The 19,929-nt window shown below is 41.8% G+C and overlaps 1 protein-coding gene across 2 annotated transcripts in view; it reads left to right on the top strand.

Annotated features, from left to right (window-relative positions):
• The window catches only part of TMEM131 (transmembrane protein 131), a 3,850,119-nt gene that overhangs the window by 2,495,499 nt on the left and 1,334,691 nt on the right, over positions 1-19,929 (top strand). For both annotated transcript variants that reach the window (XM_044072169.1, XM_044072168.1), the window contains exons 10-12: positions 1,421-1,477; positions 6,109-6,170; positions 6,261-6,369. In XM_044072169.1, the coding sequence (XP_043928104.1) occupies positions 1,421-1,477; positions 6,109-6,170; positions 6,261-6,369 (228 nt within the window). The remainder of the gene's footprint in view (positions 1-1,420; positions 1,478-6,108; positions 6,171-6,260; positions 6,370-19,929) is intronic.

Here is a 19,929-nt window from a genome sequence, read left to right as displayed (position 1 = left end):
GTTATTTAGATTATAAAATGCCTAAAATCGGGCTTTTATAAAGAGTGAGAAAGATGGCCTGCTTCTGAAATTCCTTCATGTACTCTTGATGTCCTCCATTGTTGGAAAAAAAATCCCTCACGCCTTTTGGGCATGTGATAGTCAGTGTGAATTTACCATTGCACACTGTATACTGTGTGTACAATTGCCTGCATTCTCTGTCACTGCATAGTAGGAGTAAGCAGGCTGCCAGCACTAGACATCCTGTTTCAAACTGGAGTTAGCAGAAGTAAACAAGAAGTGATGATCATGAAACTGAACAACTTTGTTCCAAGAGAAAGGTGAGGTTTTGCACTGTTTCATTGTTGGTACCCTTGGGGAGCAGTTACTTAGCAGAAGGCATGTACAGGAAGAGTACATTTATCTGCCTTTTAATCACTGCTAGCAGTGTGAGTTGTTAGATGGATCCATGCTTAATGCGTAATGACTGGTTTGAAAAAGTATATTGAGTGGTCTGTCTTGTAAATGAAAGTCAATCTGACTGCTGTCTAGTTTACTGTAGAGTATTCTGTGCATAATAGCTCTTGACAAATTTGTGAAAGGTCATCACAAAAGGTACTCCAGGTTTCCCAAAACAAGATGTTATGGTTAGATGAAATCTCTGAATAAAAGAATAAGAGGTGGCGGAAACCCTACGTAAGCACAAAAGGAAACCAAAGGAGCATTAGGGTACATCTAATAGCAATAATAATAAAACACACACATATACACAGGTAGGTCTGGGAAGAAAATAAATGTCTGAGTAGTGTGCAGGTTTCCCAAAACAGAATGGTGTACTTAGATGAATGCTCTGAACAAAAAAATAAGAGTTGGCGGAGACCCCACTTAAACACAAAAAGAAACCAAAGGAGCCTTAGAGTACATCTAATACTAATAATAATAAAAACACACACACACAGGTAGATCTGGGAAGAAAATAAATGAGTAGTGTGCAGTAAAAGAAATCCATCGTAATAAGGTGACAGAGGGCTTTCATCTGTGGGAGAGAGCAAGGGGAAGATCACTGTACTCTGAGCTGCTTCTGATGATCTGTCCCCTTTTAGCTACCATTGAAAGGCTCACACACAAATACTAGTTCATGATGGTATGGGAGGTTAACCACACATGTTCACACATCCTGCTCATATTACATTTTAACTGCAGATGATAATTCTGTTTATCAATTTATTCTTATTTTTGTGGATATTATTATACTTACTGTTCCTTGTTTATGTTTTTGTGTTATTTCTCTTTTATACATTTGTGTTCTTTATATTTTATACTTTTATTTTACTCCTGTTTAACTGCAAATGTGCTAATAAAATTTAACTTGAACAAGTGATTTCATTAAGTATAGAGAAGTCATGGAAGAATATAACCTTTAACATGCTTTTTTTTCTAGCACCAGGAATTTATTCATCAATAGAAATGTTGGATTTTGGTACACTACGGACACAAGGTATGTAAAGCTGTACTTATTTTTTACACTTGTATTAGGTTCATAGGTTCATACTAGGCTATCTGCCATAGGGCATTTATAAGCCTAGCCAGAGTGTGTTTGGCTTCCGCCACATAACACAAGCACTCAGGTCACTCCAGAACAAGTACAAATATGACGCTGTCATTATTCATGTTGATGTGAATGACCTGAGACGTACCTCCCTGGACTACATGAAAGAGGCATGGAAGAGCTCTCTGATCAGGTAGCCCAGGCTGGTATGACCCTGACCCTGAGTAGCATCCTGCCCTTACCAAGAATGATACCTCAGTATAAAGAAGAAATTATCAATTTCAAAATTGGCTAACCTTCTGGTGTCCTTCAAAGGGGATCCAGTGTCTGTCAGTCAAGGATGACATGCTCGACAAGCCACGTTGCTTCGCAAGAGACTGCTTGCACCTGTCAGCCCTAGGCTTTCGAATACTAGCCAAGGCTCTTGTTGCCCCCATAGTGCCTTTTTTTAGGCAATGCTCAAAAATCAAACCCACCTTCGTAAACGGCACAATTAACAAATAACTGAGGATTATGCTACTCAATGCCAGGAGTTTAAATCTCAAAATGCACGCGGTTGAAGCACTCCTCAGTATGGAGAAAGTTGACATCTGTGCTGAAACTGAAACCTGGTTTAAGGCTCCAGAGAGCACCCCAGTACTACCGGGCTACAACTCATATCACACGTTTTGGGCACAGAACACGGACTGAAACACAAAAGGAGGGGGTGTATCCATATTCATCAAGGATACCTACATTTCCAGGTCAGTGGCGCAGCATGATACCTCTGAGATCATCCATGTGCAACTATCATGTGGCAAATCTGCATTGCAAATTGTGGCCTGCTACAGATCACCCTCCATGCCCCACGATCACTACTACTCCTTTCTGGAGACACTAGAAAACATGAAGGTCCTACTGAACACCCTGATATTGGGCAGTTTCAAGTACCCTACCATTAGCTGGTAAAACTACTTGAATACAAACTCCCAGGCCCAGCGCGTCTGGAATTCATCAACTCAAACGCCTTGAATCAGCTGGTAAACTCCTCTGCAGAAGTGAAAACATATTGGACCTGGTCATCACCAACATGGATGACACATGTTCCACACTGGAGGTCAACCCATCACTGGTTAGATCAGTCCATAAACTAATCACTCTGGATGTCTGCACCCCACCACCACCCCCAGCTAAAGAAACCACAGTAAAAAAACTTTTCTAAAGCAAACTTCATTTTACTTAAGACAGAGGTGGTAAGTTTCACAGCCCTCACGCTAAAGGATAACCCTGCCCAAGATGCAGAAACCTTTACGAATGCACTCTGTGAGCACCTATAAGGATGCATGGATCATGCCATCCCTATCAAAACCAAGACTCACTCCTAAGCAGTCTGGTGTACCCCTGCCATAAACAGGCTATACAATAGAAGGAGGAAACTAGTTCAGGAAAAAAAGCAAATCCCAAGAAGAAAAGACATTACTGATCAGTATCTGTAAGAAACTAAGGTCCCTCATAAAATCATCCAAGGCTAACTTCGAAAAAAAAAAATGGCCAAGGATTCAAACGTTAACCACAAAGCCTTCTTTAGCTATGTTAAGAATCTAAGTGGCAACTCACAGATATGCACTGAACTAGTGCAAAATAGCACAAAATATACTGAACCTACTGATATTGCCAACATCCTGGTAGATAGATTCAGTGCAAACTTCACCCCCCTCTCACCTCCAAAAGGGCCCACAACAATACCGGAAAAGTGTACTGTCCCGGAAGTCACAGACGCAGAGGTGAAAACAGCCCTTTCAAAAGCCAAAAACACAGCGTCAATGGGGCCAGATGGTGTCCCAGGCTGCGTCTTGCACGAACTAACCCCTCCACCTAAGCACACTGTTCAACCTCAGCCTCTCCACAGGCTACGTGCCCATAGAATGGTGCACAGCAACGGTTATTCCATTCCACAAAGGAGGGGGCCACAACTGACCCTGGTAACTATCACCCCATAAGCCTGACTAGCCTGGTCTCAAGGCTATGGAGCGCATCATCATGGAACTCAGTAACAAAGACATTTGGAACCTCCAAACACTTGACCTGACCCAGTTCGGCTTTGTTAAGGGCAGATCATGCCTACTAAACCTGGTTCACTTCTTCAAGACGGTCACCAAGGCCATAGACGAGGGAAAGGTTGTTCACACAGCCTACCTTGACCTCGCCAAGGCTTTTGACACCATTCCCCACTTGGGTATTACAGAAAAACTCACCAGCCTGAGCTTAAACCCCTACGTCATGAGATGGGTTGCCAACTGGCTTACAGACAGAACTCACACAGTAAGAATAGTGGGCTCCAGGTCCAACTGTAAACCAGTCACAAGTGGAGTCCCGCAAGGCTCGGTCCTGGGACCCCTACTGTTCAGCATATACTTCTCAGAAGTAGAGGCAAACACATGAGGACTATGGCTAACCAAGTTCACCGATGACTGCAAACTGGGAGCCATAATTGACTGACCGGCTGACAACAGACATCCTCCAAAAGGGCGTTACTGAGACGGGCACCTGGTGTCTAAGTCATGGCCTCAAGCTAAATGCAAAAAAAATGCATAGTCATCCCATTTGCGAAAAACAAAACACCCACGAATTACCACATAGGTGGCAGCCCCCTTAATACAGAAGAGGTAATGAGAAATCTGGGGACCCAGGTAGATAGTAATCTCTCCTTTGACAATCATATTGCCAAAGTAGTTAGGAAATCCTTCAATGTGGCCCATCTATTTACTAAAGGGTTTGCATCTAGAAATAAAGAGGTTATAGTGCCCCTCTACTCATCACTCATGAGACCCGTCATAGAGTACAATGCCCCATTTGGGATGTACCTCACAAGACACTTCCAACAGCTGGAGAGATCACAAAAGTACCTCACCAAGAGGATTACTGGCCTCAAACATATGTCCTATGCAGCCCGACTGAAAACTCCGGCTGTACTCAGTGGCATATTGCTTAGTCATAGGTGATCTCTGCCTGACTTACAAAGCCATGTCCAGCTCCGAATTGATGGACATGCTCCACCTAAAGAAATCCAAGTCACCGCAAGCCACACGGTCTAGTGAGCTAAACCTCACCACAACAATAAATGGAACATGCTGGAGGGATAGATTCCTGTCACAGAGACTCCCCATGCTTTGGAACAAAATTTCAAACTACATTATGCAGAGCCCCTCACTAGCACTCTTCAAGAGAAACCTTGACGAGCGGATGGGTAACAGAAAATACACCCCTGGGATCACTTCATTGGCTCTGCTTGACAGAGGATCAGATAATCAGTGGGGCGGCGAAAGCCGACACACTCTGGCTAGGCTTATAAATGCCCTCGGGCAGATAGCCTAGTACCTACCTATGAAACCTATGATGTTAAATCTAGGCTGCATTTGACATCTATGCCATGCTGCTTCACCCTTTCATTCCTTTCAGCTCACTTCTGTGCCACTGTCCTGTCTGCTGATGACACAGCCCTTTATACAGCATCTCTCAGATTTTTTCTTTCATTCTTTCCTACATTGTGTATGAACCTAGTGCTGTTGCACTTTCAAAATCCTTCATGACCCCATTCTTGCTTTCCAGCTTGGTAACTGCTATCTGCACAAATAGTGCCCTCTGGTGCTGCCTCCAGAGCTGCATGCTATGTTCTAGAGGAAGTCAACAGTTGTGCCAGGTGTGTCATGTGTTAGCATTTTATTGGTACCTTTCTCCATGTAATATGCACCATTGTCAGAGAAAGCAGCATTACTAAGGCTGTCTCTGGTAGTATAGTGTTTTTTTTTCTTTAAACTCTTTGTGGTCCATATGCATGCCCATTTAAAAATTGGACCATCATTAATCATTGGTTGACGTGTATAAGGATGTGTTAGGAAACTTATTTCATTTATTTGCACTTAGTGCTTGGGTAGTCAGGTTTATACTACTAAACTGTTAATTAAGCTTAACTGTTGTTAATGCACGATCCCTAGGAAATGAAAGTAATCAGTTGGATACAAGTCAACATATCACAACCTCTCATGATTATGTAGGGTATGCAGCATGTTTCTAGCAACATAGTATGTCTGTAGACATGTAGTGAATATGCAGGGCTCACATATATGTACTAAAATTAAGCCATGTGCATATTGGTTTGAATATTACGTAGTGAAGAATGTACCACTGCAATGTGCAATTCCTACTTTGCAGCGGTGGATCGCATATGCTGACTGGTTGCAGCTGTTAACTTGACAGTGCATTCACAGTGCTTGCTCATGCATATAAATTACAAATGCATTGCAGGATATATTTATTCATTATAATTTGACTTTTTTCTGGCCGGGGTAATCAAATGCCTACTGTAACCCTTTTTCCCTTGTATTTAGCCATCTGACTGGCTTTTTGAATTATGTATAATGTCTGCTGTTTTTCAAAAAATTAAACCAACCAAACAATACTGAATGAAAGGAATAATAATTATCAGTTATGGTACAGATACTAATATTTGCTTGCCATTAAATGGTGAATTATATAGGTTTAAGTGATATGATCATTTTTGCAAACTGAAACATGAATTTAATACCTTTTCTTTTTCCTAGATGTTCCAAAAATTTTAAATCTTCATCTACTGAATTCAGGAACAAAAGATGTACCAATTACAGTGAGTACCTTTTGTTTTCTTCCTGTAGACTGTTTTGCTAAATTGCTCTTGTAATGGATTTTAATTTACAGTGTTTTTATTTTGTTACAGAGTATTAGACCCACACCACCTAATGAAGCTGTAACAGTAGACTTCAAGCCTATTACTTTAAAAGCAACAGAAAGTAAATATACCAAAGTTGCAAGTATTAGTTTTGATGGTGAGTGTTTAATTTTCTTTTTAATTTCATTAAAATAAAATCTGTGGTATTATGGGAATTGACATGTTTTATAGCTGTGAATGTAGAATTGTTCATAAATAAGTGAATTTGCTGAGCAGCTTAGGCTTTGTAGAACGTAAACTGTTCAGACTTCAGGTTAAATATTTAGAGCTGTGTGGAAGGCAGTGACGGTGAAGCCTTCTGGTAAGTGTATCTCACAGCATTTTTCCTTTGCTTATATTTACTATTGTGGGTTGCAGGACAGCAAAGTGTTATGTGGGATATTTCAGTGATATTTACAAATTTCAGGTTAATTAGCGTGTGTCAGTTTTCCAGCGGTCTTCAGTGAACCAGTTTAAAAGGATAGTAGAAGTTAAGAAGCTTGGGCTGTGTAAGAAATCAGCAACTAAGGCAACAGGACAGCTACAGGTTTTAGATTCCATTCTGTCCTCCTGCCTTTCCATTAGATTTTAGAACTCCATACCCACAGTACCACTTAAAGGTGAGGATATTCAAAACAATTTACATTAGCGTTGCACAGATGACTAAGAGGACTCCAGGGTCAGTATACCACCAAAAGAAAATGTTTTTTTAACAAGGTTTGCAGTATTCTTGTACAGATGACCAAGAGGAGAATACAAATACAAGACAAAGACAATAGAGAAAAGGTAGAAGAAGGTTTGGAGCAGTGCCAGAAGTAATAGGAAGGTGTAGAGCATGAGAAGGATGTCAGTAGAGGAACTAAAAGCATAAGAGAACAGTTGGCATTGATATGTTAAGACTGGTGAAGTTTTGACTTACGAAGAGTGAGTAACAGCTTAATTCTAGTTCTCCCAGTGTGAAAACAGAAACTTAGCAGAGAAAGCCAGTGAACCTAGATTTATTGGTAAATTTCAGTAACTGTGTAGTAAGTGCACTCTCTGGATCCCAGGAAAAAAGAAATACAGGGGACCTGATGGAAAATCAGCTACAAAAGGTGCTGAAAAAAACAGTAACTGGGAAAAGTACTATAAGCTGTTCAGCAAAAAGCAGTGCAAGCTCCAGACATGACTTCCAGTAGCTTATAAGAAAGTATAAGGCAACTGCACACAGACCTGACTAATATAAATGAAACACTGATGGAGTGTATTAACTCAAACAATAAAAAGCTGGAAAAAGATGGAAGAAGCTTTAAACAGGTATTCAGATAACGTAGTAAAACTACAAAACTCAGAGGTCAAAATGAGGAAAAAGCTGGCTGAATGAGACTGCACAAGAAGAGATGTTTCAAAAAAATAGGAGAATTAGAGGACAGAGCATATAGGGAAAACCTGATATTTTTTGCTGTACCCAAGAAGCTGAAAGGAGCAGACTTATGAAAGCACAAATAAGCAAATGGACTTGTATTCTACAACACAACAGGAATTGTTAATTGATAGGGCAGAAGGTCAACGACTAAAAGTGTGAGAAAGCAGAGTGTTTGTGGAGAATGACTACTCATTGTACACCAGACAAAAGAGGAGTAAGTTTCAAAAAGCAGGCATGGGATTCAAACTGTTGAACCCAGCTGTCTTCAGAATGTTTTTCCCTGGTTCTCATGTCTCAAGCAGACAATCTGATAGAGAAATGGCTTGAAGAAGATGTTTTCTAAAAAAACATTCAAGTGTTTTCCCAGCAGGGAGAGCTATAAAGGTAAGACAAAACCAGACAGTACTTAGGCTGTACTGTGCATGTTAGCATGGATAACCTTTCTTTTAGTTTAGCTCGAGTGTGTGTGTGTGTCTGTCAGTTTGTAACAGTTGTTCCTATTAGGAGGGGAAAACGTCAGTATTTGAAGCTGTACATAGTTTTGTGTGTTATTATTAAGTTAATAGGTTTTAGTGGGCATTTGTGTGTGTGTGTGTTTTTGTTTAATGATTTTCAATAAAATAAAAAGTTCTGTAAGATGTGTGACATAGGCTCAATGGAGATGGCAAGAAACAACTGTGTAAAAGATTAACCTGCCAAACAGTATGTGCATGTAACGCAAAAGCTGAAAGTAAACATTTAATAAAAAGCTGTTAGCTTTAAAAGGTGGGAGTAATATCCCAAGAATATGATGCCTTCAGTAATGTCTTTAAAAGTTTATGGTCTCACAGATAAATGCAAAAAAGAAAGAGTAGTGAACTATAAACGGTATTAAAAAATATAGAGTGCAAATAGCTTTGCTGCAGAGGCACAGTTGTAAAGAACTGAACATGTGAATTTGATAGAAAGGTTTTCAGAATGGTTATTCAGTGACATACCTGGGGCAAAGAAAGAAAGGAGTACTTCAATAGTAGTAGAAGAGGATAAAAAGATAACAATGGTAGATTTGTAATACTAAAGGGCTACTGGCAATGGAGGAGGATTACACTGGCATGTAAAACTGCAATAATGGAGCTTAAAATTCAGGGAGAAAAAAATCAACTTTTAGCAAGGAATATTACTTGTAGGTGGGGAATGGAATTTGATTTGCAAAAGTGAAGATGTGCCTGGGGTCTCAAAAGTCAAAATATAACAAAGGAGAGAAGATTTTTAAATAAATTTATGAAATATTTGGCATGGAAGATGTGAATTCAGTAGTAGGAGTTCAGAGTAGATTTACATATTATTCCCTAAGATACAAAACATGGGCTAGGCTAGACAACATTTACATTGTTCAGGAATGTATGCATTTACGTAAAGGTCTTGATATGCACCCAATAACCATTTCAGATCATGGGCCAATAATAACTAAAATAAAAACAGAGTAATGAAAGAAAAGCGAGACACTGGTCCTTTCCCATTTATTTGTTGAAAAGAGAGGAATTTAAGGAATGAGTAGTGGAAATTATTCAGGAGCTATTCAAGAAGATAGAAATTTCTTCTGAAATATAGCTAAGGAGTAGAATAAAATTAAAGTGGAGTTTAAAAATCGGGTGGAAATGAAAGGGAGATATGGTTAAGAAATAACTAGAATTATGTAGAGGAACTGACAAATGTTAAAGTATTGCAAAATAAGGGGAATCTCACAGAACAAGAAGAGGAGCAACTGCAGAATGCTAAACAGAAAATAATGGATTACCTAGATAATATGCCTGAGTTTAGAAAGACTGCTGTTAAGCAACTGTTTTTTTATAAGAACTCCAGAGCACAAAAACTTTTAGCACAACAACTCAGAGAACAGAAAGTAGAAAGGGCTGTCACCAACCTTAGGGAGCCTATAACAAGGAACATAACAAAGGTCCTGTCGAAGTACTTGAAATATTTCAGAAATTCTATGAAAGTCTGTATAAAGCAGAGAAATAATGGAAATCAAGAAAAGGTACAAATGGATATGTTTATGGAAAAATGAAATATGCCAAGGTTAGAGGTAGAACAGGTACAATTACTAGCAGTTAGGATAGGAGGAGATGAGATAAAAACAGTGATGCGCAACCAATCTACTGGAAGGTCCCCAGGAATAGATGCTATTCCTGTGGATGTTTGGAAGCTAGGAGGGAAAAAACTAATAAAGATCTGGAAGGTTTTGTTCAACAGTATTCTAAGAGGAGGACAAATACCAGCAATCCTGGAAGAAAGAGGGTGGTAGCTATAATACCTAAATAAGATAAAGATCCATCAGATTCAGATTCAGCTTCATAAAGGCTCATTTCAATACTTAACCACGATTGCCATGTTTGTCTTTCATTATTTATTTATTTATTGATTGATTGATTGATTGAAATTTGTTGACCGGGAAGGTCCACTGAGTCAGAGACCCATTTTCAATAGAGGCCCGGGAGGAAAAGCCCCACATATAGGAGGTACAAAAAAGCTCTACATACAAATTTTAAATACAGAGACGATTTGTATGTATAAAGAAGTTAAAACTAAAACAATGACAAAACTAATGTCTAGCAGATTAATGAAGATTAATTCTACAAAAGTAAACAGATGGTGTACAATCGAATACGAAGTTAGGATTGTATGTCTGATTCATGTGTGGTTGCAAAGAGGTAGAAAATGAGAGGTAGAATTAGACAGTAAGCATAATGGCTAATAGAATGACAAAAGGTATCCCAACATTGATAGATATGGATCAGTGTGGTTTTGTTAAGGGGAGGCAAACATTTGATAACATAAACAGAACAGTGATGATCCAGCGGGAGGCAGAATTTAAGAAATTACCACTGTTGCTGGTGGATCTTGAATCAGAGAAAGCATATGACAGAGCAATGGGAAGCATGTGCATTCTCTGATAAAATTATAAGGTTAAGTTGGAGGATATATGAGGGATTGCAGGCAAAAAAATTAAAGTGGCGGGGTCCTCTGTGATGATCTCTGCTTGAGCAGAGAACCAGGTAGGAGTGTCCTCTATTCCCTTTTGTTATTTGCATTGTATTTAGAACCACTGGCAAAGAAAATAAGGGACTCAGAAAGTCAAGGATATAATTGGTATGATAGTCAAGAAAAGCTGTCTCTGTTTGCAGATGACATTATTTTATACCTGACAAAACCAGAAAAGAGACATTACAGTGTTGTGAAATACATTGAGACAGTTTCAAACCTTTTTGGGATAAAAAATTAATGAAGAAAAAACAAAAACAATAGCGGTAAATTATATACCCACATACAAACTGGTTCAACAATATCCATATTTATGAGGACATGATAAAATGAAGTATTTAGGAGTATTAATTAAAAATATTTAGGAGTATTAATTAAAAATGATGGTGGTGTGGCAGCTTAAAGATATGTGGGAAGAGTCTAAAAAGATAATACAAAAACTGAGAAAATGGAAGCTCTGTTATATGGATATTGATAGTAAGATGCATAAAATGTTTTAGTCCCTTTAGTCTTATACACTGGTCAGGCATATTTTTATCAACCAGAGGAGAAGTTGTGGTTAGCAATTAATAAAGAGCTGTAGGATTTTATCTGGAAGGGGAAGTTGGCAAGCGTCAAGTGGGATAAGCTGATTCTTCAAATAGAACAAGGCGGTTTGGTATTACCCAAGCTGAAAGGGTATTTCAGAGCAACACATTTAAGGCTCCTGTACATAGCACAAGCAGAAAGCTATAATTCAAATTGGAAAGAGCTGATGATGAAATGGGGGAGGGGAAGTTCAAGAAACAAGGAGAGACTGGGATTTTGGATGAAGACCTTTAAGGAGAACAACAGTAACCATACAGATTATATTCATAAAGTAGCAGAAGGTCTTCTAAGAAGTAAGCCAACACAAGAATGGAGAAAGGAAATTCTAGCGATAGGAATGACTGTAATTAGGGATATGGACAATAGGCAAGAGCGGGCGGGAATGTATTGGAGAAAACTGGCAAAGAAATCAAGGTATTGGGAGCAAATAACTAGAGAGGGAAAGGTAATAGAATGTGAAGAGGCCAATAATTTATGTGGACTGCAGGTTAGAGATTGCCTTCCCTATCAAGGATTGTTACTGGAGTATAGGCAAAGAGAAATAATTAGGGGGGTCCTAAACGAAAGACCAGCAATTGTAGAATTTTTAGTAGAATCTAGAACAAAAGTTGCTGTTAAAAAAGGAATAATTAGTAGAGCATATAAACTATTGCATGATAACTGTAAAAATCAACTAGAAGAGGTTAGAAAGGATTGGGAAGAGAGATTGGATAAGCAGTTCACAAAGAAACAATGGAAGGATATATGTATGTCCCCCAAATATGCAAGAAAATCTCAAAGATTTAGGATTTTTGCTTGGAAATGTTTACATAGATATTTTTATACCCCAAGTAGACTCCAGAGAATTTTTCCTCAGATAGACCGCAAATGTTGGAGGTATGACAGGGAAGTAAGAGGTACTTGAGAACATATTTTCTAGGCAGGATAGGCCTTTGGTCAGCTGGTACCCTAGGCAAAAGGTCTCCACAACACACCCCCCCCCCAGCACGACCTGTGCCCCCATCCTGGTTTACCTGCACCATCCAGATTACTGGAAAAGTGCCCCTGCTAGAGCGGCCTATGCCTAAGGCCGGCTATGTTTCTGGGAATGTGATGGATTGGTGGATTTTAAGAATTTCCCATGGGATGCAGTGTCAGAGATGCTGGGTGGGTGGATTGGTGTGACGAGGGAGATGATTTTTCTGATCTATGATACTGAATCGGAATTGCCTAGACATGGTAAGGCCTTGCTGTGTCGAATTATGGTGGCTGCCAAAAAAAAGCAGTTACCAGAAAATAGTAATCAAAATCTAAACCAACTGTAGTATATATAGAAGTTGTGAATATAGTAACAGATGAAAAAACTGGAACTGAGATCTTTAGAAAAAAGTAGGAGTGAACTGCAGAAGAAAATGGGAATTGTGGGAACAATACATACAGGGGAGGAATGAGGTTTAAAAGAAGGCAGGCCTTAAATGATCTACATAATGTTTGACTGAAAGTGATTGGGTAGATTATAAGTGATGTATAATGTTTGCAACTGGCAGTGTGTCAGTATGGTTTCTGATGTGAAATGCTTGCAACTATGATTGTGTCGTGGTGGTTTGTTTTCATTTATATAAATGTGTGATTACATAAGTCATAAGTGGTGGTTTAATAAAGATGTTTCTTATTTAAAAAAGGGGGCAGGAATTGAATAATTTATGTAATGTTGCTTAGGTTATATGATGTATAGCAATATATGTGAAGTATAATGTTTGATCTGAAGTTGTTGTCTTCATTTTATCTTTAACCTTTGGGTTTCCGAATCCATCATGGATCTGACTCAGCCGCATATCCAGCATCTGATCCGAGCTCAAAGCTCCTCCCCTACCCATAACTCCCCTGTCTCCTTCCTCCCTCCCTTCAGATCTCGTTTGCTGCACTAATGTCCGCATTGCAATCCATGCTCTAAATTTGTTAGGTAAGTGACTTTATTATTCCCTTTAGCTCTATTTATTCCAATCTACATTCCCTCTTGCTCTCTGCATCAGTTAAAACAATAAAACAAAAAAAATGTTTCTCTTTCCTGTCTAACCCGTGCGTGTGGTCTCTGTGTGAAAGTGAGTGTGTCTGAAACCCCCAAACCAGGCTTCCAAAAATGTAGAGTGTGGCCACAAGCTCTCCAGCTGATGGTCCCACACTGTGCATTGAATGTCTTGTTGGCAGCCCATTCGGATACCTCCTATTCCATCTGTGCCGTATTTAATCCCCGGCCACTGACAGACAGGAGCAGTAAGTTAATTTTGAAGGGCCTTCTCCCCCCCTACCACGGGGGCATAGGCCTCTTCTGCCTTGGCTTCTACTTCCATCTCTGCCCCAGCCACTGGGACTCAACCTCCCGCTAAGAAGTCCGGGGATGGAGAGAAAACAGCCAAGTCCAAGGAGAGGGCCAGGAAGCAATCCCCGGATCGCTTGTCTCTCCAGTGAAAGTTAGATCAGCCCCAAGGATGGAGTCTCCCAGCTGCATTCCCCTCTGTTCTCTCCAGAGCCGGAGGCACTTCGGACCTAGTCGCCAGCTCAGGCTTCCCCTCACCATCCCTCTAGGCCAGTGTGATGGCCTCTTCTTCTTGCTCCACCCACAGCCTTTCTGAAGTGAAGGTGGATAGGATGATGGGGAAGTTTATCTGCATTCAGATAAAGTTGGGAGTCCTGCCTGCCCCCTCTCCCTCTGGAGCAGGGGGCATGCAGTCTGCGTTCATCCCTATTACTCCTTCTCCGATCCAACCTCTGGTTTCAATGCTCTTGGATCCAAGGACACTCATTGTTGAAGGGTCAGTTTCGATGGTACCTTGTACATCGACACTGGACATGGCCCTGAGCAGCTCAGATCCGAGCAGCTCGAACTGTCTGGCTCTTGGAGCTGTAGCTTCGGCGCCAGATCTGAGGGGATGGCATTGGGTCAAAGCCTGTCGGAGCAGATGCTTCCCCTTGGTATCTCAGCACCTGGAGGTTCAGCTCCAGCTCCCCTGTTGGGTCAGAGGGTTACAGCTCCAGCCATTGTTCCTTCTCAGGAGGTCTGTTCCCCTTCAGCTTTCGACATGGTGGAGAGGGTCCTCTTGATCCCATCGAGACCTCTGATGATCTCCTCTTCAGTGTCCATCCTGGCTCCCTCTGTTTCTGGTGAGGATCCAGACATTCTACCATTTCAGGGACAGCCTACTGCCTCTTTGCCCCAGGGTGCTCCCTCTTAGGAGCACCGAGACATTGGTGAGTCCTCCCCAGAGATCCCCACTGAGGAGGTTCCTCCCAAATGGATGTGCAAAAGGAGGCACTTGGGTTCCCCACTGGAATCCCTCACAGAAGACACCGATTTGGAGGAAGGGAAAGGTTTCCCCCAATCATCCGAGGATGTCTCCTTTGGAGACATCATGGAAATCCTACATCAGCGTTGGGGGGAGGGGGTCTACCCAAAAACCAAACCCAGACAAATTGATGTTCCTGGAGGCATTTGGAGCAGGACCCTCTACTTTCTCGGTGTCCCCTCCCATGAATCCTTTTATGGATCTTATTACATCTTGGGTGTGGAAGGAACCGGACATGGTGGAGCCCATTTCCAAATGCCCGGACAGTGTTTTGAGTCCCCCTTCGGACAGGACCCATTGGACTAAGGGATCCCCGATTGATGCCATGGTGGTGGCAACTGCCACTAAGAAGGTGCTAGCCCAGCAAAGCTCCTTGGTCCACCCACCTGACCGAGAGTCCAGGACGATGGGCCATTTTGAGAAGACGGTGTATGCTTCAGTGACCTTTACTGTGCATGGCTGAATTATATGGCACACGTGATTAAGCTGCAGCAAGACCTTGTCAAGGAGGTCACTGAGTCTACCCCTGGGTCCATGTCGGCAGAGGACAAGAAAGTGTTCTCCTCCCAAATGGTCAACCTGATATCTATCACTAACACCTCTATGCTTCTCCTCTCCTATGCAACTGAGAGCAGCGCTAGAGCTGCCGGTATAGGTGTTGCCATCAGGCACCGCACCTGGCTCCAGCTCTGTGCCTTTTCAGAACCCATTAAGGAGTCTTTTATGAATGCCCCATATGACAGTTCCTCCCTTTTTGGGAAGTCTGGACATGACACCTTAGTCCAGACTGAGAAGGATGGGAAGACCCTGTCTACCGTCAGGATCAGCTTTTTGGCCCCTCAATGAACCTTCTTGAGGAATCAGCGAGGGGCCAAGAAGAAGTTGTTCCGAAAATCTCACAGCTATTCCCAGGACACTCAGGACTTGCCTTCCCCCAGGGGCAGAGGGGGACTTGATAGACATGCCCTAGAGGCAAGGGGGGGGGTCCATGAAATCATGGGTCTCAACAGCCTTTCTCGGAGAGACCTGTGCAGCTACCCTGAGCTGCTCGTCTCTGGAGGCAGTCGGGGGTCACCTATCGCTACACCTAACAGCCTGAAAGTTCATCACTGAAGATTGTTGGATGTTGCAAGTTATATCCAGAGGCTATTCATTCCCCTTTCTCACATCACCTCCTCCACCCAGACACCTCCCGGACATTTCACCCATGCAGTGGGAGGATGCAGCACTGGAAATTGCAAAGCTGCTAGAAAAGAGAGTCATCCAACCCATCCCCCCCCAGACTAGTCCGGGTTAGGCATTTATTCCAGGTTCTTTTTGGTGCCGAAGAAGACTGGGGACCTGAGAGCCATTCTGGATCTCTCCACCTTGAACCTGTCAAGTGGCCAAGACAAAATTCCAGATGGTCACCCTTCTATCTATCATGCCCTTCCTGCAGGAGAATGATTGGATGTGCTCGATCGGCCTTCAAGATGCGTACTACCATATCAAAATGGACAGGCACTCTCTGAGGTTCCTCCTCTTCCGACTGGGGGCCAGTCATTATTAGTTCAGTGCACTCCCCTTTGGTCTCACCACAGCCCCCAGGGTGTTCACTAAAGTGATGGCAGTGGTAGCAGCTCACCTGAGATTACAGGGCTTGCAGGTCTTCCCCTACCTGGAAAACTGGCTCCTTGCTGCCCAATTCAGGCATCAGCTCAGTCAAGCGAGAGGGAGTTTTTCTCTTAGGCCAGTGGTTGGGCATTACCATCAATCTCAACAAGTCGTCACTGGCCTGATTCAAGTGTGAGATTTCATTGGGGCTTGATTCGACACGATGCAAACCAAAGTCTTTATTACCCCGGAGAGAATTCAGTCTCTGAAGCTACATGTTCTTTGCATTCTTCAAGCTCTGTCACTGACAATGGAAATGGTATTAAGGGTGCTGGGGTCCATGGTGGCCACAATCAGTCTCTTGCCCATGGCACATTTTCACATGTGGGTTCTTCAGTGGACTCTTGCGGTCCAGTGGTCCATGTTAGATATCCCTTTATCTCATCCTGTTTGGATCCCTCAGGTGTGCAGGGAGTCTCTTCTGTGGCGGATTCATTCTCCGGATCTTGTTCGAGTCACTCTTTTCTTCCACCTCAGCCAAAGTGACCACAGATGCTTCCTTGCTAAGGTGGGGGGGCACTGCTCGGGAAGAAAGTCCAAGGCATGTGGTCCCCCTACGAGACCAGATTGCAGTGACCACAGATGCTTCCTTGCTAAGGTGGGGGGGCACTGCTCGGGAAGAAAGTCCAAGGCATGTGGTCCCCCTACGAGACCAGATTGCATATCAACATCCTGGAGATGAGGGGGCGCTTCTAGCGTTGCAGGCTTTCCATGCCCATCTTGCTCCAGGGACGATTGCTATCCAGACAAGCATTATGTCTGTGGTCTGGTACATCAACAAACAGGGGTGAACCAGGTCTTACCCTCTGTATCGTGAAGCCATGAGAGTGTGGGAGTGGGTGATCTCCACCCTCTGTTTTCTGGTGGTAATGCACATTGGGGGGAGGTACAACATTCTAGCGGACAGGCTCAGCAGGTCTGTTCTGATGCCTTACAAGTGCTCTCTGAATCCTTCAGTATCGAAACAGATCTTTCTCGAGTGGGGTCAGCCTTGCTGCGATTTCTTTGCATCCCATTCCAACGAGAAATGCAGCGAGTTCTTCGCTCTAAACCCTCCACTGGGGGAAGCCCCCAGAGATGCTCTGTTTCATGCTTGCCCCCCCCCCAGTCTTTTGTATGCTTCTCCTCCTCTTCCCTTGATTACAAAATTCCTTCAGAAAGTTCACAAGCTGGGGAGCTTAGTTATCCTCATTACCCCAGGTGATTAATCTCCCAGTCTATTTTCTAAATTTTCAAAACAAGGGAGAATATAAATTGCACGTGTTGGATATGCACAGACAGTTGTGTTTTTAATTGCACAGGACTAAATCTTTCCACAAGTCTGACCAGCACTTCATTTCCTATTCTAAACCCTTTTTGGGGAAACCAATATCTAAAGTCACCTTTGCCCATTGGGATTTCCCAGTGTATTATTCTGGCATATTCTGCTAGGGGTTTATCCCCTCCAGGTCATGTGAAGGCACATTCCACCAAATCTATGGGTACTTCAGCGGCCTTTTCGTCCAGAGTTTTGTTAGATGATATCTGCTCTGCAGCCACTTGGGCTTCATCTCATACCTTCATTTTGCATTATAATTTGGACATCATATCCAGGAATAAGGCATCCATTGGCTCCGCAGTGTCCTTCCATGAGGGCCTACAAGGTGTTTAGTAGCTGGGGACTCTGTCCCACAGGTTGAAGATCAAATGAAGACAACAACATCAGATAAAGAAGTTATGTACGCACCATAATGTTCCATCTGAGTTGTTGTTCTTCATTTGTCTTCAACCGTTCCTCTGTCTTTCCCCCTGCCTTATAGTTGTGTGGTGGTTTGATGAGTAGAGGACATGGTCACCTGCTGTGGACCTCTTACTCTCTTCCCTTTATGCTTATGCAGATGTTAGTATGTGACAAGGTTCGGGTGTGGACGATAATTGGGCAGCAAACTCTATCTGAAGGGAGGAAGGAGACAGGGGCATTATGGGTAGGGGAGAAGCTCTGAGCTCGGATCAGATGTGGGATATGAGGTTGAGTGGGATCTGTTCCAGATCTAGGAACCCACAAGTTGAAGACAAATGAAGAACATTAACTAAGATGGAATGTTATGGTGAGTACATAACTTCTTTTTAATGATAATTTAATACAATCTGATTACTTTTGTATAAACATAAATTTATCTGTGTCACAAGTGCTGATTCAGTAAAGATGTTTAAAAAAAGGAACCAAGGTACTGGGAGCAAATAACTAGAGAGGGAAAGATAATAGAATGGGAAGATGCCAAAAAATTATTTGGACTGCAGGCTAAAGATTGCCTTCTATATCAAGGACTGATATCAGAGTATAGGCAAAGAGAAAGAAATAGGGGAGTCCTAAACAAAAGACCAGGACTGGTAGAGTTTTTAGTAGAATCTAGAAAAGAAGTTGCCATTAAGAAAGAAATATAGTAGAACAAACAAAAAAATAGCACATTAACTGTAAGAATCAATCAAAGAAGGTTAAGAAGGACTAGGAACATAGATTAGATAAACAATTCACAAAGAAGCAATGAGGGGATATATGTATGTCTCCCAAATATGTAACAAAATCTAGAATATTTCAGATCTTTGCCAGGAAGTGGGTACATAGGTATTTTTATACCCCAAGCAGACTTCAAAGAATTTTTCCTCAGGTAGACAGCAAATGTTGGAGGTGTGATGGGGCAGAAAGAGGTAACTAGGAACATATTTTCTGGGAGTGTAATGATTTGGTAGACTTTAAAGATTCCTTGCAGACTGCTCTGTCAGAGATTTTGGGTGAGTAAGATGGAGTGACTATGGAATTTTTTTGAGCTACGATACAAACTCAAAATTGCCTAAACATAGTAAGGCCTTGCTGAGTTTAATTATGATGGCTGCCAAAAAAGCAATTACTAGAAAATGGAAATCGAAGTCTAAACCAGCTGTGCTAGTAATAGTGAATAAAGTGACAGAGATAAAACAACTGGAAATGGGATCTTTAGAAATTGGAGCAAATTGCACTGGAAAAATGGGAACTGTGGGATCAATACATACAGAGGAGGAATGAGGTTTAAAAGAAGGCAGGATTTGAATGAGCTATGTAATAGTTGACTAACCACTACTGGATATATTATAAGTGATGTATAATGTTGGCAGCTACAGTTGTGTCAGCATGGTTTGTAATATATACTGTTTGCAACTGAGATTGTGTCAGTATGGTTTTATTTCATTTATATAAATGTTAAATTGCCTGTGTCATGCATGATAATTTAATAAAAATGTTTCTTAAAAAAAAAAAGACTGCTGAAGTTTTACCACCAATTGCGGGACTCGTGGCACTGGCTGCTGAAATGCAGCCCTCCCTGTGTCATGCATGATAATTTAATAAAATGTTTCTTAAAAAAAAAAAAAAGACTGCTGAAGTTTTACCACCAATTGCGGGACTCGTGGCACTGGCTGCTGATATGCAGCCCTCCCCTACAGTTAAAAAGAAAAAAAGACTGTGTTATTTTCAGAAAGTGAACCATTATTTTTAAATTTACAATAATTGTCAAGTTCGGACTTTATGTTATGTCCAAGGTGCTCAGAACTCCATTGCATTAGTGGGGTTCTGATTGGTCAAACACAAGAAACATTAATGAGAAGATGGGAAAACAGGAAGACAGAGGAGGGTTTCAACAGAAAAAAACAGAAGTAGGCAAAGAAGCGTGTA

Source organism: Protopterus annectens, chromosome 5.part0 (genome assembly GCF_019279795.1).
Source record: "Protopterus annectens isolate FY-2018-M chromosome 5.part0, PAN1.0, whole genome shotgun sequence".
NCBI lineage: Eukaryota > Metazoa > Chordata > Ceratodontiformes > Protopteridae > Protopterus > Protopterus annectens.
Note: the sequence above shows the minus strand (reverse complement) of the source record. Positions and strands in the feature narration are given on the sequence as shown.